The sequence below is a fragment of the Lagopus leucura genome, unplaced genomic scaffold, assembly GCF_019238085.1.
Source record: "Lagopus leucura isolate 7727_CA_CO unplaced genomic scaffold, USGS_WTPT01 Super-Scaffold_100004, whole genome shotgun sequence".
In the NCBI taxonomy this organism is placed as follows: domain Eukaryota; kingdom Metazoa; phylum Chordata; class Aves; order Galliformes; family Phasianidae; genus Lagopus; species Lagopus leucura.
The window spans coordinates 40,708,882-40,733,093 of NW_024962264.1; the positions used below are offsets into that span (position 1 = coordinate 40,708,882).

Consider the following 24,212-nt stretch of genomic DNA (forward strand, 5'->3'; position numbering starts at 1 on the left):
TGTGCATGTGAAATGTACTTCAAGCTTTACTTTGCCCACAGTTTGTCCTCTTTTGTAACAGTGCCTACAGCTCTAATAAAAAACTGTTGAGAATATGTATTTTGTAGTGATAACAGTCCACATTATGTTTTCTGCCTTTGGGTAAAAGTGGTTGTCTTTCTTTTTTTTTTTTTTTTTTTTTTTTTTTTTTCTTCCTTGTTGTTTCCTATGTCAGAGGCCTTACTCACCTTTGTTCATTCTGTGCATTTGCCTTTCTTATTACCTTTCTTATACACCCTGTTCAGAGGAGACTCTGGACAAAAAAGGAATAATAAGTGAGACGCAAGAATAAAAAGTAGGTTCATGCCATTCGGGTAATTCCTGGTGTGGGTAATGTGCTTATTTGCAAATATCAGTATAAAATTGGTTTCTGCTACTTATTCCTCATACTCGTTGAATGTCTTTATCTGTATTCTGAAAGTCCATCTCAGTAAGATATGCTGAGAACTTTTTTCTCTTCTTGAGGGCTGTGAAAGTTAGCCTAAGAATTTCTGAAGTATTTATCCTTTATTTGTGGCTTGCTATTAGACTGTAGTGTTTGTTGTGATTTTTTTTGTTTGTTTGTTTGTTTTTTTGTTCTTTAGTAGTCTTCTTGACCAAAATACACTCTAAAACTATAAAAGGTCTTGGAAATATTTCACACCCCAATATGAGCAAAATAGATGTTAGTAACTCTCTCAAAGAAAACTGTGAGAAAATAGACCCTATCAGTTTGATTTGACAGTTGTCAGGAGCATGGGAGTGAGGTCAGCTTACATTAGGGAAGATAAACACATTGATATAAAGCAAGGCAGGTATTTAGTTCCAGGCATATATCAAGTGTGTTAGCTTAAGTATTTCATATGATTTAAAGTTTAAAAGAGTTTTCATTACTTTTGAACAGTGTATATACTTTGATATGACAGTTTTTCAGGTTGATTCAACACATGCCTTCAATATATTGATGCTCTGCTTATGCAGTTCATATCCTGCCAGGTTCTATTATGCATAGAGTCAGAGTGTATCTCTAATAGTTCCTCTGTTTTTTTTTTTTTTTTTCATCCTCTCTTATACTTGTTTTGGGTAAAAACACTCTCGTGTTTGGTACCTCTCCTTTTTTTCCCCACTCTAATGAATTCTGTAATCTAGTTTCTTGCTGGGCATATGTAGCATATTAGGTGTACTCATCTAAAAAGTGATGTTTGCCTTTCTGCTTTCATTGAGTACTGTCAATCTCAAATAGTAAATTCTGCAACAGCAAAGGCTTCAGAATCGTAAGAATACCTGTATCAGGTCAAACCTGTGATCAGACTCTTAGTTTCCAGTGTCAAAAATCAGGGTACTTGTATAACAATTTGTTTATTTGTGATGTGTCTTCTAAATTCTTTTTAGTAAATTATTATATTATTATATCTTAATATGTAAACTTTATTAGTAATATTTTAGAAATCCTGTTCTTCTCAAAGCCTGTTAGGTATTTTGACTGCTGGTGAAGTAACTAGAGAGTTACTGATCATCTGGGGACAGCTGCTAGTTGGTGAAACAATTTCAGGTTGCTTAAGAATCTATCATGTTTGTACATGCTTCTCTACTATACACAGATGTGCTTTTCCATCCCTTCTACTCTCATTAGAAACATGTAGGGAGAGAGCAGGCTTAAAAAATAACTATGCAGGTGATTGCTATTAATTGCAGCGGAAGACATGCTCATATCAAACTGAACATTGGATCAAAGATTTATTTTTTTCTCCCTTATTTAATTGGAAGGCAGATTTACTCTCCAAATTGCTGCTGTTCCAGACAGCAAGTGTTGAATCCTGTTTTACTGATGTGTCACTAGTTGAGCTTTAACTCTATGTACTCTTTTATCCTTTTAACTTTTACCCCACCTCCCTTTCCCCTCCCCAGAAAAAGGCAATATTATATCACAGGTTGCACAGAGATGTGGTTAATGCTCCATCCCTAGAGACTTTCAAAGTGAGGCTGGATCAGACCCTGAGCAACATGATCTGGCTGTGTATGTCTCTGTTCATTGCAGGGAAGATGGGCTAGATAACCTTTAAAGGTCTTTTCCAACTCCAAGGATTCTATGATTCTAAGGAAATATTTTCCTGATAAATCAATACAGTGGATGTACAAAAAAAAAAATGTGTGTGTGTGTGTGTATATATATATATATATATATATATATATATATATATATAAATAGAATTAGATTTCATTACTAAAAAATACCAAATGTTTAATACTGATGCATCCTTCTGTATACTCCTGGAATGCTTTGTTGCAGGCTGTAGAAACAGAATGAACCTGGGCAGAAACAACAAAAAAAACCTCAAAGTGTGCATTTGGTGTCAGAAGTGTGATAAACCTGACCTATTCTGGAGCTTGTTATCATAAAGTGTACTGAGCCTCTCTGTAAATTTTGGACAGTAACAGCTAGGATACTAAGTGGAGCCTGAAAATCACTTACACATGTGGAACAGTATGTACTTAAACTGGCTCTCCAGAGGTGAAAGGCCAGAATATTCCCTGCTGCATGGCCTGACTTCTATTTCAAAACACATGGGTATATGGGAAATCTTCTTATAACAAATGTTTGCAATTTTATAATGATTTCCCAAAGCAGCAAGATATGACTAAGTACAGTTTGAAGTCATTTCTAATTGAACTACCAAGGAACAGGAATAGTTAATAGCTTGGATCTCAATGCATATTTCATCTCAACTTTTTCTGGTGGATGTCTGATAACCCATCTTTATATTTTCCTGGCAAAGGAGAAATTTTTTCATTTTTTCATGTTTTTAATCAGTATGACAGGCAACTCTAGTGTTCTTATCATGCGTCTAGCAAAGTGGAGGAGTGGGTTTCAGGTGCTACACCCCTTTCCCAGGCATTAGCTGGAAAACATGTAGGAAAACCCTTTTCTACCTCACAAGTCCTCCCCATGCTCCAGTTTTGCAGTTGTTCTGAAACAATGATTTGGCTCAACTGCACTTTCACTTCAGATTTTTGACCATCATTTTCACATGGCTCTTGTACATCTCTCTGCTGGACAGGTACTGAGTAAAGGATAAATGTTATGTCTGCAGGCTCATTAAACTTGGTATATGCTCTCTTTTCTACAAGAAGCTGCTTGCTTATAAAGTGGGTAGTAGTTGCCTTATAGCTTTTTAAAGTCTATGTTAAGGATATGGTCCAAACAGGCAAATAAGTGGAAAGTAAATTTCTGCTATCATAATATATTTCAGAGTTCCATTTCATGAACATCTAAGCAAGTTGAAAGAAGAAACTGAAATTTTCTATTTTAAAAGACTTGTTTCACTAATCATAGATGTGCTTGTTTTGAGTTTTCACCTTGCCTGAAATCTGTGCACTGATTTTCTTGTTTGCCTTTTTCATTTTTTTTAAAAGGCAAAGGAGGAGTTGGAGGCTTGTATGAAATAATGTGATTGGTATGACTTTGCTTTTCAAAGAAAATCTAAAGGGCATTTTAAGTTAAATGAGATGCTTAGTCACATTAAGGCATTGAGTCCTGCTTGTCCATCCATTCATTTGCAGAGAAGTTCCCAAAAGGAAGACATTTGAATTTCCATCTGTGTTTTTATAATTCCCATTCATGCACTGGTTACCTGAAGTGTTACTTCCATTGCAGCATTTCTGCTGCCTTTTTCTGTGTTATCAGAGTTAGATATTGTTGTGACTTGAGAAGAAATTTCTTGTCCTTTATTGGTTTATTTGTGAATCTGATATAATGTCAGCACATACTGTAGTTATGATTCTTAGCCAAAAAGTAAGTCGTGAAAGACTTCTCAATTTGCATGCCTAATTATTTTGATTCTCCAATTTCATGCTTCATTATTTTTATGAGAACTGAATGTTTTCTGCAAGGACTGTATAAGAAAAGGGTCTTGTCCTTCTGTGCTAAAAGCCAGCAGAAGGTATGGTGGAGAATCCTAAAGACTAGAAAAGCAACATGACTCTAAGTTGTTTTTTCTTTTCAGTCCATTCAGTTGTTGATGGTTCTGCTCCCATTAATAGCTAGGATCAAACGTCACCTCCGAGTTTGGCAAGCTGATCCCTTATTAGGTTTAAAGTTAAAGCCCATTTTGGCACTGGGAATTGAAAGAGCTAATTCCAGAAGAGTAAAGTTGGAATGAAGTTAACAAGGCTGTGTGCCAGCACAACAGATCAGTCCAGTATGCTTCATAAATTAACATGCTGACTCTTAGATATATAATCTTTTACACAGCATAAAGTAGTTGTTAAACAACTATCTGATGTGCTTGCCATTAAGTATTACGTGAAGGAATAATGCATAAAAACTGTTAGATTTCTGAAAACTCTTTCATTACATGTATTATAAAGCTGCATTCAGGAAAAGAGTTAAAATTCTTCATTAGTTGTGTAATGACACGTATCTACATGGACTGTAACATAATTCTTCAGACACCCAGTACTGCCTCTAATAAAAAGCAAAGTCTCATTTTGTGTTTCTAACTAGGCCTTTTTCTTGATTTCTGTGACTCTGTGTTGCTTTTTTTTTTTTTTTTTTTTTTTTTTTGACTATATGGTAACTGACCTCACTTTTTCTGGAGGAAAGCTTATCATATTATCATATTTATTAAAGGCGTGGTAAAAGAGATCTGATGGGATCAAGAGACTTATCTCCTGTTCTTCCCAAACCATAGGGGTAAAAATGTGAGTTACTACTAGTTTGTTCATAGTGGCTGCTGGCTGTTCTCACAACTGAGCTTCTCTGATAGTGCTCTGACTAAATGCACGTGGACCTGCCACCTGTTCTGTATGCTGCTGATGAGCAGATGTGGTCATCGTAGGACTCTGGTAGAAGTGGAAGAGGCTGCTTTTCGGATGCCTTATTACTGTTTGGCTGAGACCTTTTGCAGCAGTTGAGTAGAAACTAAAGCATCTTGAGAGGGCAAAGGCCGCAGAGCAACAGCTATCATGATATTCTTGAGTGTATGGGCTGAAAATTGAAAGGGTATCTGCATTAGTGTAAGGCAAAATCCATTTACTGGTGTTTTAAGGATACTTATGATAGGTAAGGGTATGTGTTTTCTTGCGTTGTGTTACACAACACATGTCAAGCATTGACAATGCACTGAAACTTGCAGGCTGTGTGGCTCTTTCTGAAGCGAGTGAGGTGATAAAGAGCAGGGAAACAGTGGAGGCAATGGAAGGAGCGTTAGTTCTTCTAAGGGAGTATGTTAATTTTAAATTCATTGCATTGTAATTAGCAGCAGTTGTAAATCTTTAGAGGCTGCTGGATGTTAATGTTTCATCAGATTTTCCCAGTCACTTCCTTCTGGGTACATATCAGATAATGTGTAGTATTTTTTTATTATTATTATTTTTAATGTGTTTTTTGTCATTGTTACCATTGTCATGCCATTGCATGACTTACTGTATTCTGAGACTAAAATGGGGGTGAGGTGCTGTGGTACAATGTCCCTGCTATGAATATACATTGTGATTTTAAAATGTGGTCTTTAATGTAGAGCGACTACAGGCCTGCAAGATTAGCTGCTTTCAATAAGCAAGGTTAAAAAGCAAATTATAGCATAGCAATTGGACAGATCAATACAGTGGGAAAGGCATACAACAAAAGTGCAATGATGAAAGGACTGGCACAACAGAGAGGTGCTATAAAGGAAGGGAAGAATATTGCTCACCCATATCAGAAGATTCTAGGTTTACAGGGGAAAGCTTCACCAAGAAGGGATCTCCTGAAAGGGATCCTTCCCCACTGGCAGTCAGCCCTTAAATGAGGTTTAAGAGAGATGCAGCCAGACTCCCGCCCTCCTGGTCACACAACTGAATTGCCCTCACCTGTGCTCCCAGGGCTGACCTTTCCTCAGGTGCTCAACCAATGGTTCAAGCTGTGACTCAATAGTTCCCATACATATAGGAAGAAGAATGTTTATGTGGAGATTATGTGTGCTGCTACTAGAGAAGGAGCTGACCTTATTCTGCAGCACGTGATGTAACCAAAATTCCAGAGAATTTTGGAAGGTTCAGGACTCTAGAAAAAGGTATACAGTATAATTTGTCTTGACTAGCAAAACCTGTCAGGCAGGAGGTGGTAGCAGTTTTTCTCTAAGAAAAAATGCTTTCTGAAGAGATTAGTATAGTTAATAAAAAGAGATTTCCTTTAGTTGTTACTGGATGAAATCTTGCTATTCTTGGAGTGGTGAAGTTTCTGCCAACTACCATAAAGATCAAAATTGTGAGCACATGTGTATGTGTGCACGTGTGTGTACACATACATCTCTCCCTGTGGAAATATGTCAGTGTATTTTTTTTCCCCTCCTAAATTACTGTTGTCAGTAAAAGTTTATATCTTGAAGATTTGAAGTGAGGAGTCAAATAAAGAAGTCTCTTCTTGGTAAAGAAGAAAATGCCTGTGCTGATATGACTGTGATTTGTACTTTGTGCCTGTTCTTTAGCCTTGATGAGATTATCTTTTAAATCAACTTTTTTTCTTTTGTTCTTTATAATTTAAGTGTTATCTCACTTCTGACATCAAGAATGCCCTCTATTGTAAATAATGGGTTAATTTAAAAAAAAAAAAAAAAAGCTAATTCTGAAATATCTTTATACTTGCAAGGTAGGAGGCAAAGCTACCTGTCCTGTCAAGGGCTCCTCATTTCTTTTGAAGTTTCTCTTCATTTTGATCTGTTTGTGGTCTCCCGTGAGAAGAGACTTCGTATACAAGAAAATTATGAGATCATGGGTACAGACAACAACACACTTTTTGTAGCCTGAGTACCAAACATCCTGAATGTTTTTCTCTAAGAAGCAGGCGTAAAAAATCTGCAACGTACAATTGTTATCTGATGTTTCATAAACCACTGTATTTTATATCTAGTTTTCCATTTCCAGTTTTCTGTGTGGCTTGAGTTTAGCATTATGAAAGTAGTTGCTATGGGAGAGTTGGCTGTATTACTGGATCATGACAAACAGCAACAGCTGAAAGACAAATATGGTGTTCTGTTTTAAGTATAAGGTGGGATGAGAGCCAGAGATCATCAGCTTCAGATTGTAGCAGGCCACAAAACTGGATCTTAGAATCTTGATGTGCACTGTAGTTACTCAGGCTTGATACTTAAATTTAGCTTGTACTTAAGTATTTTCCTAGTTATAATTTTGATTTCTTTCTGCTAATTAAAAGGACATAACCAGCTTTTCCACAACCATGAATTAGTTGCTTAACAGCAAAATCAAATAGTGAATAAAAGTACTTAATTATGCTTTTCACACTTTGCCCTGATTGCACTTTTCTTTGCTTTTATTCAGTGAATGTAGGACTAAATATGCAGCGAAAAAATATTTGAAAAAGCTGTCAATACTGTGAAAGAATGTCAGTGCAGTGTCGGCAAAAACCAGCAGAAATGTAACTATCATGAAGTCTTGTCTTTATTGACAAGTAATTACTGCATTTGAAATAGTTAATGTAGAAACTGTCAGATATGAATATGCACAAATACAGTCTTAAACCAATATTTACATGTTCATTTTTGCTTTATTCCAGTATGCGGGGAGTTAATACTCTTATGTGGTTGGAACTTTTGCTCCTGAAGTTGTTCGGTAGTATAGAAATCCAGGCCAGAAATGGAGGGTAATCTCTCCATAGGGAAGACCCTTAAGGAAAATTCTCTGTTTATAGAGGAAGTCATTTGAAATGGAGTAAATCTACCTTTCTATCATTACCCTTTCTCTCCACCTCCCTGATGATGACCAGGAGGGCCATGAAGATGATCAGGGGGCTCCCTTATGAGGACAGGCTGAGAGAGCTGGGGCTCTTCAGCCGGGAGAAGGTGCTGAAGACACCTCTTGGTGGCCTTCCAGTACCTGAAGGGGGCTTACAAGAAAGCTGGGGAGCAACTTTTCATAAGGGCATGTAGTGACAGGACAAGGGGAAATGGTTTTAAACTGGAAGAGAGTAGACTTAGACTACATATTAGGAAGAAATTCTTTACTTTGAGGGTGGTGAGATACTGGAACAGGTTGCCCAGCAAGATTGTGGGTGCCTTCTTCCTGGAGGCATTCGAAACCAGTCTGGATGAGGTTTTGAGCAACCTGGTCTAGTGGGAGGTGTCTCTGCCTATAGCAGGGGTGTTGGAACTAGACAATCTTAAAGGTCCCTTCCAACACAAACCATTCCATGATTCTATGAAGATTCTTTGTCAAGTTGGCTGTTTGATCTGATAGTCTTGCTCAATGAGTATATGATGCAGGTAGCGCTTTAGGGGATGTCTGGATAAGATGGTGCATGAGACAGAAACACTGAATAGAGTAAAACAGATCCTTAGTATTTTTCAGTTGTAGAATGTCACCTTCCATGCCTTGCAGTCTTTCCTTCAGTGAGCCTCTGAGGATTGATGAGAAGAGAATGAGTGGTGGAACAGGAGGGAAAAGTAAGAGCCCCATAGAGCACATGAAGAAGATCTATAAATAGTGCACAGAGCTCTCCATTGGCATGCAAGCATTGCCTTCTACTACCTCAGACATTTTGACGCATTAATTTATTCTCTTCCTTGGTTTAAGAGGGGGAAGGGCTGATTCTCACCTGTTCGAATATTTCCAGTTACTTGTAGAAAACACCTATCTATAACAGATGAATCAGTAGTAGTGTAAGAAAAGCCTTTTACAGCTCCTGCGCCAGCCAGTGTTTGTACATGTTTCACATTACAGCTGCCAGTGTTAACCCTCACTCCAGAGTGGGAAGCACTAGCTGTGCCCTCCTGTGCTCTAGGTTTATCTGGCTAATGGCAGCAGCAGCAGCAATACAATGACCCACTTAGAATGACATGTTTGGGCTACTCGTGCTGCCGTCTACAGCATTGGTTTGTGCTTACCTGTCTCAGTGGCAAGGGAAAATCTTGATGCAGGTTTAATTACCCTATTACACATGTGCGTGACGTTTGTAGAAAGTTTTGAAATGAACTAAAATGGAGTAGGGGCCAAAGAAGTATTAAAGGGCCCAGTAGTTAAATAGAAAGCTACTATTCAAATTGGCTAGAGCTAGAGTGAGGCATGTGGAGTGGGCACAAGGGAATACAGGACCCCCTCATAGAGTGAGATGGGAGCTTGTGACAGAAGTTTCTTCTCCTGTGTGCAACTGTCTGGTAACCATCTTGACTGGAAACAGAATTACGTTATTCTTGGGGTATTCTAAAAATTGATTTTTTCCCTGGTGGATGGAAAATGTAGGAGGATTACTGTGCTATGCATGTACGTGGGTGCAAAATAACAGCCTCAGCATTTATTTGTGTTGGCAGCAAGAAATGTAAATGGTTGAAGCTGGAGTATCTGTTCTGAAGATAAACCTAGCAACGCATTTCTGGTTGTCAGACAACACTTGTTTTTTCCCTTTGGAGTCGTTTGTGATGTAATGCCACTGTGCAGTGGAATCCTCTGCACCAGATCTGCAATTAGACGTGACGTCACTGCTGCAGCTGCTTAGTGGGATAGCTCTTTCAGTATGAAGGCTTTCTGCTAGATTAAATAGTGTGTTAGTACGTTGCTCCTCAACGACTCCCAAATATAATACTAGATGGCAAAATTCTGTAACAGTTTACACATGGGACTCACATCAAAGCAAATGAAACAGGAGTTGGGAGTTATGGATTCAGAACTGCTAAGGAAGTAAGGTGCAAAGTGTTACCAACCAGCAGGATGAAAACAAAAACTGTACCTGCTGTATTGTTCAAGCTCTTCGCTGGTTTTGTCACTGCATGTTAACCTGGAAACTTCTGTTAGTCTTTCCTTGTCTTAGAGTGGCAAAAATACGTGAATAAGAGCCTGTATGTCACCAGCATCACTTTATTTGACCTAAGCAGTATCTGAGTCAGGGATGTGCAAGCAGAAATTCATTTTTCTCTTTCCCTTTCAGTGAATTGTATCATATTCTTGGTAGATAAATATTTCAAAAGAATGCATTAATGAGAATAACAGATCCTATGGAGCAATTTTGGCTAGGAGTTTAAAACTTAGCTCGTGTGGCACTGGGGGTAGACAAAACAAAAAAAGCACTCTTTGCATCCAGTCAAATAGCTGTGTGGTATTGGTTATCTGAGGAGTTGCAGAAGAAAGCCTAAAGCCATCCCCTGCTTACTTGGAACAGACAAGGTACCTCTTTCTACATGTTGGACTGGGAACTTCCAGGCTCTGTAAGATGGGTGGATTCAGGTTTGTGTCTGATTGGTCCTTACTGAGTATAACAAGAGATTATGCTGTGTAAACAAATCAGAAAAGGCCAGTAGTTCAATTTTTAATGTGCTGTTGCAACTGTGGTGGTGTGTACAATTTGACTTCAAGTGAATGTGTCAGCTAGACCCTAGAAAAGGGTACCTACTATCAGCTGTGCTGTGCAGTGGGAGCAGCTGAAGAAGTGTGTTCTGGGCTCTGCCCACACTCATACTGCTTGATGTGATTAAAAACCATCCCAGATCAGACATCCAGTTGCTTCAGTGTTTCTCTCTTTTGCGGTCTTTTTTTCAAACTAAGGTAGAAAATGTATGAACAATACGATCCTTAAAGCAAATTCAGAATCTATTGACTTCAGTGGAGTTTGCTGTTAACTGAAGCAAAGCCAGGGTTTCCCTTACAGCATTTATAGTTACATGGTACAATGACCTGAGGTCTTTCTAGAGCTGCTTACTTCATAATTCTAGCTTCCCATTAGCTCGTGTGTTGCTTTTTGGAATCTACAGGAAGCACCCTGTGTTCCTGCCACAGTTGTGTATAGCAGCAGCTAAAAGGCAGCTGGTAAATACCGGGCATTGCAGAATGACAACGTACTTGGCTTTGGCACGGGCAACAGAATGTTAAAACTGCTGGGGTGACCCTTAGCTTTGGGATATAGTGTTACCTTGAAAAGCTCATGTTTCAGTGTCCCTGGTTGGTTGGTGTTTTGTGGAGTTGCTTGGTTTTGTTTTGTAGTGGCCTTTGTCTCCCATGCAGGTGATGGACAGCAGGCGGATAGCTTGCCAAAAGGTAGGCAGCAGAATCTGCTGCTGTTTGGGGAAGCTCTGGTTGCATGACTTTTTGATCTGTGATGCAGTGCAGCTGTGCAATGAACTTAGTTTCAGGAACGCTCTAGCAGACTTTTCTCAGCCTGCCAGTATAGCTATCATGTGATAGCATTAAAAGAAAATCCTAATAGAAGTTAAGATCCATGCTACATACCTCAGTAAAATTAAGGAGAATTGGTTTGCTATACCATTTTCTAGAAAAATCTGAGGTCCTTTCTAGAAAAAAATCCTAGATGTTAAACTGACTGACATAAAATTTTACAGGTCTCTCTTCTCAATTTATCTCTAGTTCTGGTTAGAGATATAGCACCTTCCAGTTCTGTGCATTACCCTCCATGAATTTACAGGGGAGTATATCAGAATTTTACAAGAAAGCTCAAAAAGTCCTTTGGTCTGTTACTTAAATAGTGTAGGAGGAATTTCAACAGACCTTGCTTATTCCAGTATATTTTGTTTACCTGGACAGAACTTGCACCTCCGTGTTGTCCTTTAATTTTACATTTCTGGTCACCTTGCAACACTTTTTGACTAAACCACAGACACTACAGTTTTTCTTTTCTTTTCTTGGTGTCAGTTACTTGCAATTCTTATTATGATCTATCCTTACACTTTTTTAATTCCCTCTTGCAATTAGCAAAGAGAATTCAGATGCACAGAATCACCCAGCCAACAGACAGAAGGGCAAACCACACAACATGTGCTTGTATACTCAGCCATTAGTTTATAGAGCAAGAGACGTGTGGTGGGTTTAAGCTAACTTAGTGCTGTAAGGGCATGTTTACCTCAGAGACAGCACTGCTGCCTAAATTAGGCCTTGTCCAAATTGAAATCACTCCCAGCAGAATCTGTTTATGCTGACAAAGGAGCTCATTTGCTGGCATTTTAACAGCCCAGCTATTGTAAAGACAAAGCTGTGCAAGTCAGAAGTAGATTATTTGTGCCAGAATGCGGCACTCTTCAGCAGTAAGAGTGCAGAACAGCACATCTGGAAGGTGTCATCCTGGCAGTGGAGGCCAGCGAGGGCTGGAGGAGCAGGACCAGGGAGCCCGGAGGCACCAGGAGTAACCACACAGGGAAAGAAGGCTGCTGCCTGTATGCTCTGCTTCCTGTGGGTTTGGGTATTGTTTGAACAGCAAGCTGCTCTTTGCCAGGCAGAGGCATTAACAGGATGTAACTCAGAGCTTCAGGCAGAGTCCCAAGCATAAGATGCTCTCTCCCAAGCCTGTATTTTCCTTAAGTCTTAATTCTAAGCTTGCTTCTCTTGTTTTCCTTTTGCTAAGGAAAGAATTAGGGTGTGGAACTTCTGTGAGATACAAAGGGCTTCAGTAATGTACTTTATCTCTGTGCTTCAGGAGCAAAGGCCAGCTCTGGTAACAGAAAAATTACCTTGCATTAGCAGTCAGTGCAGAAAGCCCAGGAGTTCCTTTTGGATTCAGGAGTTATAGGGGTGACACTGAAGTGGATGAATTGACAACTGCGTTGACAATGCTGGTTGTCCATATTGCAACCTATGTGTGCTCAGTGGTAGTAGAAAATCTCTGTAAAGGCAACACTGATTGTACTTGCATGTAAAAGCCTAAAGAGCTTTGTAGCACTTGAGTATCTGTTACATGTATTTGAGAAATGACGGGGAAACACTTGTGTACTCCAAGCAAAATTTATTAGAAGTCTATTCAAGAAAAAAACACAGAGACCTTTTGCTTGTAGGAATTCAAAGTCAATTACCTGAAAGCCAGGTATGAAAAACCTGTATTTTTCTAAAATCAGATACAGAGTAGAAACAGTACTTTTTAAATATCACAGGCAACAGATATTTAAGTCTTCAATCATAAATGGCATCAAAGATAGGAATTAATCTCACAGCAAAGCTGCATGCAGATCTAGTTTAAAATTGAAAGCCTTTGAAATATAAAGCTTTTGCCATTAAATCTGCAATAATAAAGGTATGCTGCACAAAGATGTTTCTTTACCTTCGTCTTAATGACATTTCTCAGTAATAAAGACATATGTACATTTAGATTTGGCTGGTAAACCATATTTTAATTAATAAAATTTTGCATAAAATGCTATCTTACAGAATTGCACTATTTGGATGTGCTTATGGTAAATAGAGAAAGTAAAGCAAAATGCATTGAAATGTTCTGTATGTAAAGAGGGTGAAGATCAAATAAGAAACTTGATTTTTTTTTCTTTTAAATCGACAACCAAATGGCTCTGTACAAAAAAGCAAACATATGTACAAAATGCTACAGAGGCTAAATACATGTTGATAATTTCAGTCCTTTACCCATGAGAAATGCAGTAGAAGCTTTTGCCATCTATAAGGTGCCAAAGAAAACAAATCTGACTTGGAAAAAAAAAAATCTTTTTTTTTTTTTTTTTTTTCATGAAGTCGTAGTCATTATCATCCTGTGCCTTAATTTAGTATGCTATTTATGCTTATGGTTGCGTATGGAGAATATCTGTTTTCAAATACTTGATTCATTCAGGAAAAAAAAAGACCAACAACAGCCCAAACCCTCTCAAACGTATTGATTTTAATACTTGTGATTTTTTTTTTTAATGTACTAAATTCCTAAAAAAAAAAAAAAAAGTGTAACTCAGATTTTGTTAACATACATGTGTATATATATACGTGTGTGTGTATAGTGAAATAAATCAGTACATGATACTTGTGAATGTTTTTCAAGTGGCTATGTTAGAGGAAAAACAATCCTTTGCACTAACACTGTTTACTTGCTGCTTCTTAAAATGCCTGTGGTACATAAAAACACTAACCTCTCAGATTTCATGCTGCTGACTATTACAACATTTTGATTACAACCATTTAATGTCATATGATCAGCAGGTTGTTATTGTCTGTCCTTATATCACTGTCTGTCTCTTCTTTAAATCCTGTTTCCTGAGGTTTTACACCTCTTGCACTTCTTACCTTTGAAGAGAAAACGCTGCAGCTTTAATAGGGAAAAAAGGGTTTAGCAAATACCATTGCACCATCAGAACACTTGCAGTTCTTCCATTTTTCACTACACTTGCTTGAGATTTTACAGTCACTGTGCATAAGTTACAACATACAAGTGCAGGCAAAAAACCTATATTATAATTTGTCATTGTAAACCAGTACAATAGGCAAACCTGTGATACAGCAAAGTGAAAGCAACAGATGCTGCCAAGCTAATAAGAATATGAAAACTCAAAACACCTTTTTTTTTTTTTTTTTTTTTTTTTTTTTCTCTTCTTAAATAGTAAGCAGCAACTTTCCCTCTGTTATACATGCGTGCTGAAAAATTTTGTTTTCCCATCGCACTTCATGATAGTACCACAAATGTCCCAAACAGGAAGGCTTTCTCCCTCTCCTTACACCCCCCACCACCGTAGCAATTATTCTGGGTACCTCTCATCAGGCTTTTCCTATCGTGTTTCAAATAAAAAGAGTTAAAAGCAGGGAGTACTTATAGGTAGGGAGGATTCCTCTTGTTTCAGAAAAGCTTAGTTATTCACACGGTAGTCGTTGCTGTAATACTGCTGGGACGGTTTGGCAGATGGGATGGGATGAGGATGAACTGGATGGCCTCTATTTGAGACTGCAAGCGAGAAAACAGAAGGCCAGCGTAGCATGTTTTCTAGCAGCTTTATGCAGATATGTTGCAGAGATGCAGCATAAATAAGAATGAAAAAAATTCACAGCCTCTTGACATAGTTTCCAGGGAAAGTACCAAAGAATTTGGTTCTTCTTGAAGTTCCTGAAATTAGAAGCAATAGATGAAAGAAGGCAATAATAACAGGAAAATCTCTATGTAAGCATGTCCTTGAATTTTTTTTAAAATATTTTACAAATGTATCTACTGTTCTTTACATTAAATTAAGTGAATTTTGTATTTCATTTGCGAGTTGTGAATTTTAACAAATTATATCTGCAGGAAGGAAAAAGCAAATATAGGCATATCTGATTGAATTATATAGCTCAGTTGAAATCTCTGCTAAATCTAATGTGCTGAAATTTTGACTTGGTGCATAGAAATCATTTAGTTTTAACAGCATCATTTGTTTGTAGTTAACTAATTTGGATTTTTGAAATGCTAAGGATTAATAAGATGATAAAGAATTTAGCCACTGTGTGCATGAATGTTTATGTAATGATTTAGCCACCTTATTTAGACCTAAGCATCTGTTTGTTCAGTAATACTCAGTTTTCACAAATAGTCAGTTCTGTAGCAGTACTCATGTAAGTTTTTATGAGGAGCAATACACAGTCCACTCTGTGTCACTGTGAGAATGATAATAATGCTGTACAACAAATTAGAAGCATGTGTCAATTCCCAACTGCAGAAGTGAATGATCACCCATTAACTTCACAGGATTTTGGTGGGGATTTCCCCTGGTAAAACCAGGTTCAGGTGTATTACAATGAATGCCAAAGATTAATTAGTTTGTAAGACACCAAACAAACAGGGCAGCAGAGGTCAGGAATAAAGAATATATGAAAAAGCAACCATTTAAAACATACCCACAAACCATCCATCATCACATTTTTCCATCACATCAATGACATCACCCTCTCTGAGCTCCAATTCATCTTCGTTCCTAGGAGTATAGTTATATAGAGCCTGAAACCTTAAATAGGACAAATGTTGCATTTTAAAAAGAAGAAAGAGTTCTTTGCATTGTCATTAAAGAAGCTGTTTTAAACATTAACTCGTAAGTAAAGCTCCCTTCAAGCATAAGAAAGGGGTAAAAGGATTTGTTTTGCTTGGTGGAAGATATCAAGGCTAGTACCCAACTTTATCCAAAAGAATGGGGCAGTGAAGACTGAGGCTACAAGGCAAGCCTGATGGCACAGTGTTGTTTAAAACACGATTCTGTTTAAATATTTTATAGCTGAGTCACCAAAGTAGAGAATGTAATTTCTTAGAGGGAAGCTGTAGCCTGCACTAGCCTCTTAACCCCCATGAGCAGCATTGAAGACCATGCTTTTTGCTTTGCTGATCCTGCTGTCCTTACACTGCCATGGCAGAGCCAATGCATACCATACAAACACGGCCCCTGCTGTGTGATGTGGTGTGGATGCTGAGGAGGGCAGCTCACACGTACTGCCTCTGAAAGTGGGGACTGACCTGGGCTGCTTGTTAGCACCTACTAGAGGAGGGCTGGCACCTGGGAGCTCTGCACTTAGAAAGGTGGCTTACCTCTGTGGGAAGGAGGGCAGTAATTGCTATGTGGAAATAGCTATAACCCTTTCAATTCTTAAAACTGCCCCTGCTACATCAGTCCCTTGTTATTCACAAGTCATCACTGCTGGGGTGGGTTTTTAAAGTTGTCCTTCTATGCATTAGCTAAGTGGCAAGCAACTCCAAGAAGCAAGGGTGACCATAAATAAAACCTGAGGCAGTGGCCTGCACCTGGAGTACTGAGAAGGAGCAGCTGTTGGGTTCAGGCCTCTCCTCAGACAGCTGCCCCTTGCTGGTGGGACAGCCTTTGTTAGCCTGGAGTTTTCCTCTGTTGTGTAACTGTAGGAAGAGGGCAAAATGAGACCCAGCTATCTACAGGGCTGAAATAGGTGGTTTTACAAATTGTTTCTGTCGTAAAGGAAGAGGAGATAGGCTGGCAAAAATGTGTGAAAGGGAGAAAATATTTTAAAGAGAGCCTGAGAGAAAGATTTGCAGAGGTAGTGAAGGGGGAAAGAGACAAATTGAGCTGGTAAAATGAAAAAGAATAAGTTCCAAAGTGGAACACCTCATAAGAGGTAGACCACAAGTTAGTATACGCAGTTATACCTCTTGCCTTGAATGTGCCTGTCACAGCAGCCTCAGAGATGAACAGGGAATAAAACAGATAAAGTTGAGAGAAAAAGAAGGCACAAAAAACTGTGCACAGTGACTCCCTTCAGAAGAAGGAAGCTAAAAGGAAGGTGTAGACTAGGGCAGTCACATGTGAAAGAGGGTGAAGTATTCCAGCTCTGTCATCTTAGTCATATCTAGCTAATCCATTTTCATAACTCTTTTTGTAGTCATTTAATTCCCTTTTTGATCATTTTACTTAGAATTCCTTTTGTTAGGAAATTCTTAAATAGGAAAGACTACTAAAACTTCTAACACTGACAAAATGCATATTCAAGACAATATATGGTTGACAATTTAAATATATATATATATTTTTAGGATGGAGTAGTTTTAGTCATGCACTACTAAAACTCACTGAAGAACGTTATTTAGATAATTATTGCTTACAAAACAGGTAGGTGCTTCAGTATGCTTAGCCGTCCCACCAACAGCTTGAGGAAAAAATGAGAGATTAAAAGCAAAACGTCCAATTTTTATTATATATTGTTTGTGGTCCAGTTATCATTTGATAACTGCTCCTTTCTTTTCTTTTGCTGTTTCTTCAGCTGAAGCTGTTGAACATTTTTAGATGCTAAGCCCTAATTGCATGCAGGAGAATTCACCTAGCTCCAAAGCTCTCTGATGCTAGAGGAAAAAAATAAGAAATTGAAACAATCTTGCACTGAATTTGCATTTTAATAGCACCAGAACAACCTTACAAGTTTCATTCTGATTGCTTGCATTGTAAAAATACAACTTGAAACCTAGGGTCTTCTCCAGTTCTTCAAAAAGCTTTTTTGTATCTAATTTTTAAATTGCACATGTAAATTACACAAAAGTGTTTCTGTGTTCTCATGATTAATGTTATCAATTCACATTCAGAATGGTTTCTGGCTAATTTGCATTGTAAGAAGAGTTGAATTAATGTAAAGACTTTAATTTGTGTTCTGCTAAGTTAGAACAGTGGAGACAATAAGAATAATTCTGAAAAAAAAAAAAAGTCAAACCTTACAAAATTATTGTCCCTTTGTAGTATAAACGATGAAGAACATTAAGTTGGCAAGTGTGAGTTTGATGTATGATTACATCAAACATTAAATTATATGTCTGAAACTTTGTCCTGTGGGACTATGTTGGATATCTTCCTACATCATGTGGTTATCTGTAAATTTACGAAATCTCTTCATGGTTGTACTTGGCAGGTCAACAAATTATTTGAGAATGTGCTGGCTGTTGCTTAAATGTTAGGTTTGCTTTAGTAGACAAGAAGTATACTTACGGTTCCCCCCCACTGTGTATGTTTTCATGAGCAAGCACAGGGCGCTGTGGCTGAAATGAAATGATTTGAAATGTAATAAGGGTTTATAGTCTAAGATCCAAGTAGTTGGATAGGCGCATGATGCATAGTTGCTTAAGCTTTCGTATTCTACTTTGCTTAAAACAACCCTCCCCACACACTCAACCTCACAATAAATTCTTAAGAGACGTGGCAAGTAATAGTCTTGGTGGGCTTAGAAATCTGATTTTTTTTGAAGAGGACAAGATAAAAACTAAAACAAAACTTAATTTTATCAACAGTCTGTTTATGGCATAGTAGAAAGTTGGAACAGAATGGAATGGATGTTTGCTGCATCATCGCAGTGAAACAAAAATAGCATTAGAAAAATTAGATGCAAGTGATGAACTTATACATTACTTGAAGTATATTTTTAGTTAAGTGAAACAAAACCTCGTATACTTAATTGCAGAATTTAGACCATCCATACACAAAAGAACAATCCAATTTACATTACACACAGTAATAACTTGGCAGGCATAACATGCTATGCTTTAATTCCGTTCCAGCTCAAGGGGCAACACAAAGCCATGCAGGCTGTTGGGAGACCAAGAACACTAAGAATTTTTGAAAGACTGTATGTAATTGTTTGAAAATAACAACACTTCTACTTTAAGATGGAAAAAAAAAATGTATTTCCAGTGCAAATTTTTAAAAGAATTATTTTTTGTGTTAAATCTCACACCACTAATGTCCAATAAAGCTGCAAATGATGTAAATGAAAGATATTAATCCCCCAGTGGAAACCTGCTCAGGGAGATAATGACTTAACAAATTACAGCGTAGCCCTGGCCAGAAAGAGTGCAGGAGCAGCTGCTTGGAAGAGTGTTGATATGAGCAGTGTTGATTGAGGATGCCCTATAGTGTTGAGGAGACTGATAGCTTGATACCAGTGTAGGAACTGCCACTATTTTGAGTATGTGGGTGTCAAACACAGCTTATAACACTTTCTTTCATGAATTGAGTAGATTGCAATCTGATCCTGAAGCTGTGAGGTTTTTGTTAGTGGTTTGTGCTTTTTTCATTCCCATGTTTGGCTATTCCAGATCATCCTGCTTCAATTTTCTCTAAGATGATGCAGTCTTCCATGGGAGAAGCGTGTGGTAACTAACCCATAGCCTACTAGTAGAAATTGAAAAACTAGTGCATTTTAATATTCTTTTTTTGTACTTCCCAGCATCTCCAGATGTAATTAAAGGAGATAGTTTATTTTCACCGTGGCTGTGTATTTACTTGCAGAAAATATCATGAATATTTTCTGCTTCATCTTTACAGTCTGTAGAGTGCAAATTTTTAAAGGTGCCTAAAGATGCAGGCAGGTTGATAACAAAACTTATTCATAAAGATGAGAGCTAGGGAGGAAACAGGTTTTGAAGGGTCAAAAAGGTCTGTTTTTACTCTTTAATCCTCTGTTCACCATCGTATTCCTCTCCTCCATTTGTGTATAAGAAAACTATTACTGCAGAATCCAACAATAAAGATTGCAAATTAGACATTCGAGTTCGGGGTAAATCTCCTTCAACAGCTGAATTGTTGAACAAAAAAAGAACATAGCACTGGGCAGATTGCTTGATATCTGTATTGCAATCCGGAGTTTATCTTAGTCACAAGACTGATGTGATCTGAATGGCAAAAGACTGTCCGAGACGCAAGAGAATTCAACCAAAGTTATGGATTTTTCTTGTAATCAATAAAAACCAATGTAATAAATGATACTATGAATGATTTTAATGCTTTGAATATATGCCATGCCAAGAAGAAATTTGGTGAATTTTCTTTTTCTGCATATGCTTCAATACTAAAATATTTTGCTGTTAGTTAACTACCACAGAAACAGATGACACAAGATGATGGCGAGAGGTTTTTCTAGTAGGAACTTGATGTTCCTACTACAGAGGAAGTTTTGGCAGAGTCAAGATGTGGGGAAATTAGGTGCTATATCTGAACAGGAGACCTTGGAATGTGATCATCTATATTACCTGAGCTTATTTTAAGAAGCTTTTCCCCCATTTTTTTTTTCCCTAAGTTTTTATTCCTTTATACAGTGGCATTAGCCAGAATGTGCAACACTTATATTCTAGCCAACAGTGTTGAGGAGATACCATGAAATTTATCACCATAAATGCTAAGTTAGTTTTCATGCTAAGGATGTAGGCTTTCAGCCATGGATCGGTTTGCTACAGTATCCTGTTTCCTTGGTTAAAATAAATAAATAAATAAATAGTAAGGCCTAATCTAAAAAATGTTAGGAAGTGTGTAATCAAGTGAGGATTCCAGTGGTATACTTGATCTTCATGCATGATTGATGTGCCCTTGCTTGTAGCAGTTCTGTAGAGCTCTAAATGTATAAATGTATTCTCGTGGTTTTGGAATTAAATTCATGACTGCACTAAATATTGACTAATACAGTCCCTTCAGCATATTGGCTGCATGCCATTTATTTGGACTAACAAGCAAAATTAAAATAGGTCTCGGGGTCTCGGGGTTGTTTTTTTTTTTTTTTTTTTTTTTTTTTGGTGTGTGTGTGTGTGTGTGTGGATATAATTATTTTCTTTATTATGGACTTTCTCTGAGATGGTGCTGGTCCAGTACTATAAAATTTCTGGTCTTCCTATGATTGTCTCTGTTCAAAGATGGAGCACTGACAGTACAAAGTACTGTCTCCTTGTACCTTGCAGCAAAAAAAAGGCCTTCCAAAAAAGCTAAGAAAATTAAAATAACCTGCATATCTTAAATTGAAATTTTGAAAAGGAAGTACCTGGAAAGAAGATGCTCTAAATCAGGAGTGACTACATGGAAAGCAACTAATTCCAAGTTTTAAGTGTCTAGTGTTAAGAAATTGATGCAGAAAATAATTCATCCTTGAAGGAAAAGTAAGGGCAAAGGTAACTTTAATAAACTAGAAGTACTTTTAATCAAGCATTGTTTAGGACAAAAAACAGGCTATATTTGCAGACCTTTGATCTCTTATATCTTGTAGCACTGGAAATACTGTGCAGTACTGCTGAGGTACAATACACTAATGGATTTATAACAAGTTTGGCACATGGAAACCTGTTGGCTTTATTCAGACATAGCACAGAAGCACAACAGGAAGAAGACACAACATACTGATAGTATTCAGACACTTGGGCAAAAACAAAATACTGTAGACACTGAGCTCCTTTAATATGGAAATGCTGTTACTGCACACTGGGCATCTGGTACCATACCCTGTGTGAATAGCTGTGACCTCTGACAGAGGAGCTGCAGGATCTCTTAGTCATCACAGGGCTACGAGGAGGTTTACCCATAACAAATATCTCTCTCTTTAAATTAGCCTAGAAAAACCACAAAAATGTGTCAATTGAGTGTTTATGAATGAAGCATCTTGGGATTTTTGCCACTTCATTCACGCATGCAGATTGGACGTGCTTTCCTTGGTAAGAAAAGGCAAGTGTGCTACAGGTGCATGTAATTAATATTGGTAGTAGGTAGTATTTTCATTTTTGCACTTATCATTTTCTCAAGGGCTTGCTGCTCTGGCACGTGCACTTACGCATTAAAGTTAAGTCATCATTCAAGCACAATGCATGCATTTGAAGTAAGAACAGTTGTTGGAAGTCTGTCTACTGAAGTAGCTCATTTAATACAGAAAAAGTTCAACAGCAGACAGCGGAAACACTACCTTGAAAATACAAATGACAAATGTTGTTATTTGTTGCTGTTAAACAGACACCACACTTTAAATTTGCATTTAGAAAGCAAATATGTACTTGGTGGAAAGTACTTCAAGGAAAAATCCTAGTTTGGTTAACATCACCATTAATCAGCTAAATACTTGACGTGAAGCTGTTCTTAAACGGATGGGAGGCAAATGTGAATTCTTAGGCCTGCTGGTGAGTAGAAAGGCACGTGATGCTAGTGGAGTCCTCGTACGGTGGAAATCTCTTCTTTGTACTGTTTGTCTGTTTGTTTGCCAGCAGAAAGTGGTAAGGCAGAAAACCCTTTTAGAAGTTGGTGAATGGCCAAAGAAGGGAAATCAGCAGAGGTCAAGGAGGCAGGAACACATCAGCAGTTCTCCTCTGAAAGTATCTTTACAGCTCTTCCTTTGCAGGATACATTCTTCCCACCATCATGGATGGAAGTGATGCTTCTCTTCCATATAGCTACTTGTACTCTACTGTCCAGAATCTGAGGTCATGCTTTAGTGTTGAGCCTTATTCCAAACACGTGTATGCATATGGATGTATTTTTACATTAACAGACATTATGAAAGTATAGAGTTTCAGGAACTCCTTTGAACAACTTCACTGGTAGTGCCTGAGTCCTGGAAATTTCTGCTTTTTTTTTTTTTTTTTTTTTTTTTTTTTTTTTTTTAATTTAACAGCTGTAGTAAGACTTTAGTTATGGATAACATGTACAAACAGAAGAGTGCCCTCTGTCTGGTACTGTCTGTCCTTCCTTCTAAAGCTTAAGCTAGACGTTAAGCACAAAGAAATAATGGCTGGGCTCCAATTTTTTTTTTTTTTTTTGAGCTACAACTGTCCTGGCAATTTTGTCACTGTTGACTTCTGAAACAAATTTACCTACTGCTGGAATGAAATTAAATCTTTATCTCACTTCATAAATATTGCAGAAAAGAATCTATTAATTTAAGCAATTTTCAAAAAGAACCAGAGCTAGAATTCTTTAACATCACTCCCTCAGTTTCGTTCCTCCTAGTTCTTGATACTGTGGCTCTTGTATCTGCAAAGCTGGGGCCACGGCCTGTGTTTACTTGTGTTCCGTGCTTCCCACCATGCCCAGTAGATAGCAGTGTGCTGTTTAAGAGGTTGCCAGGAGTAGAACCCCCCCCCCCCCCCCCTTTTTCTTTTTCAAGAAAAGTTTTTCCCTCCGATTTCATCTGAGATTAACCTGCCTTCCTTAAACAAGGACGAGACGTATCAGGATCACCTAAAAATGCCTTTTTGCTGCTTTTATTCAAAGTGGCAGAAACAAATGCTCCGCTGTGTTTCACAGCTTCCTTGAAGTAGAAGCCCATGATAGATTCATACCCTAGCAAGAACTCCTGGGAATAATTCCCTTCAGGAAAACAACAAAAAAAAAAAACCCTGCAACTTGCAGACCTTAAGAAGTCTATTACACTTAAATTTTCTTTTAACACACAGTCTAAGGATGTAGGTTTTTCAATGATTTCTTTAAAAAAAAAAACAAAAAAAAAAACAAAAAAAAAAAAAAATGGAGCTAATGATCACTTTTCCCAGGACAATTTCTCAAACTTTTAATGTGACTCTTTTTCCTCATCACAAGGACACTCCGGGAGTCATCACTGGAAATTGATTTTGGGTCTAAACTGCACTGGGAATTTATCTGCTTAGGGCTGTAGACCTTTTCCAGAACTCATTTTTCTGCCACAGAATTGCAGGCTGACAGAAAGTGTAGTCTTGAAGAGAGAATAATCTTTGTTTAGTCCTTGACTAATTGATTTAGAATGTTACTCTGTGTAGTAGTGCTTTACTGTAAAACTTAGAGCTGTTTTCCTTGGCTTTGGGTTGAAATTTAAAAAGTGTTTTCAAGTACAAATATTACTTTGTTTCCATTTACTTGGATATTGTTCAGTATTCTTACTCAGATGAAAAAGAAGTCCTGGCATGAACTTTTGTAAGTGAGCTGAAGGTCTTCTGCTCTGCTACGATCTTGGAGGGCTACTTCACAAGTAAGGTCTCATATTACGTTGGCCTCTGATGTCAGAAGTGGATGTTAGTGGTATGGAAGTAGAAGTTAAACCTTCCCATCTGTATTCCATTGCGGTTTATTGCGGTGTGGTGGATGGCAGCAGAGGGGCAGTCTGACAGCATGGTGTCTGGCATGGAAGCGAGTATGAACCAAAGGTACGTCACTGAATTCCTCCACATGGAAAAAATGGTACCCACTGATATTCATTGGTGCTTGCTGAATGTTTATGGAGACCAAACAGTGAGTGTGAACACACTGAGGTGG

The 24,212-nt window shown here is 37.9% G+C and overlaps 2 protein-coding genes across 50 annotated transcripts in view; one reads left to right on the top strand and one right to left on the bottom strand.

Moving 5' to 3' along the window:
* The window catches only part of CUNH4orf47 (chromosome unknown C4orf47 homolog), a 94,255-nt gene that overhangs the window by 54,857 nt on the left and 15,186 nt on the right, over positions 1–24,212 (top strand). The gene's annotated exons all lie outside the window — the stretch shown is intronic.
* SORBS2 (sorbin and SH3 domain containing 2) overlaps positions 12,717–24,212 on the bottom strand; it is a 142,740-nt gene continuing 131,244 nt past the window's right edge. For 31 of the 41 annotated variants that reach the window (XM_042871276.1, XM_042871273.1, XM_042871274.1 and 28 more), the window contains 4 exons: positions 21,443–21,550; positions 18,174–18,223; positions 15,583–15,689; positions 12,717–14,818 (listed from right to left, as the gene is read on the bottom strand). In XM_042871276.1, coding sequence (XP_042727210.1) covers positions 14,757–14,818; positions 15,583–15,689; positions 18,174–18,223; positions 21,443–21,550 — 327 coding nt within the window. In that variant the 3' untranslated portion in view covers positions 12,717–14,756. The remainder of the gene's footprint in view (positions 14,819–15,582; positions 15,690–18,173; positions 18,224–21,442; positions 21,551–24,212) is intronic. The other 10 variants (XM_042871290.1, XM_042871297.1, XM_042871298.1 and 7 more) reach the window with 1 other exon arrangement.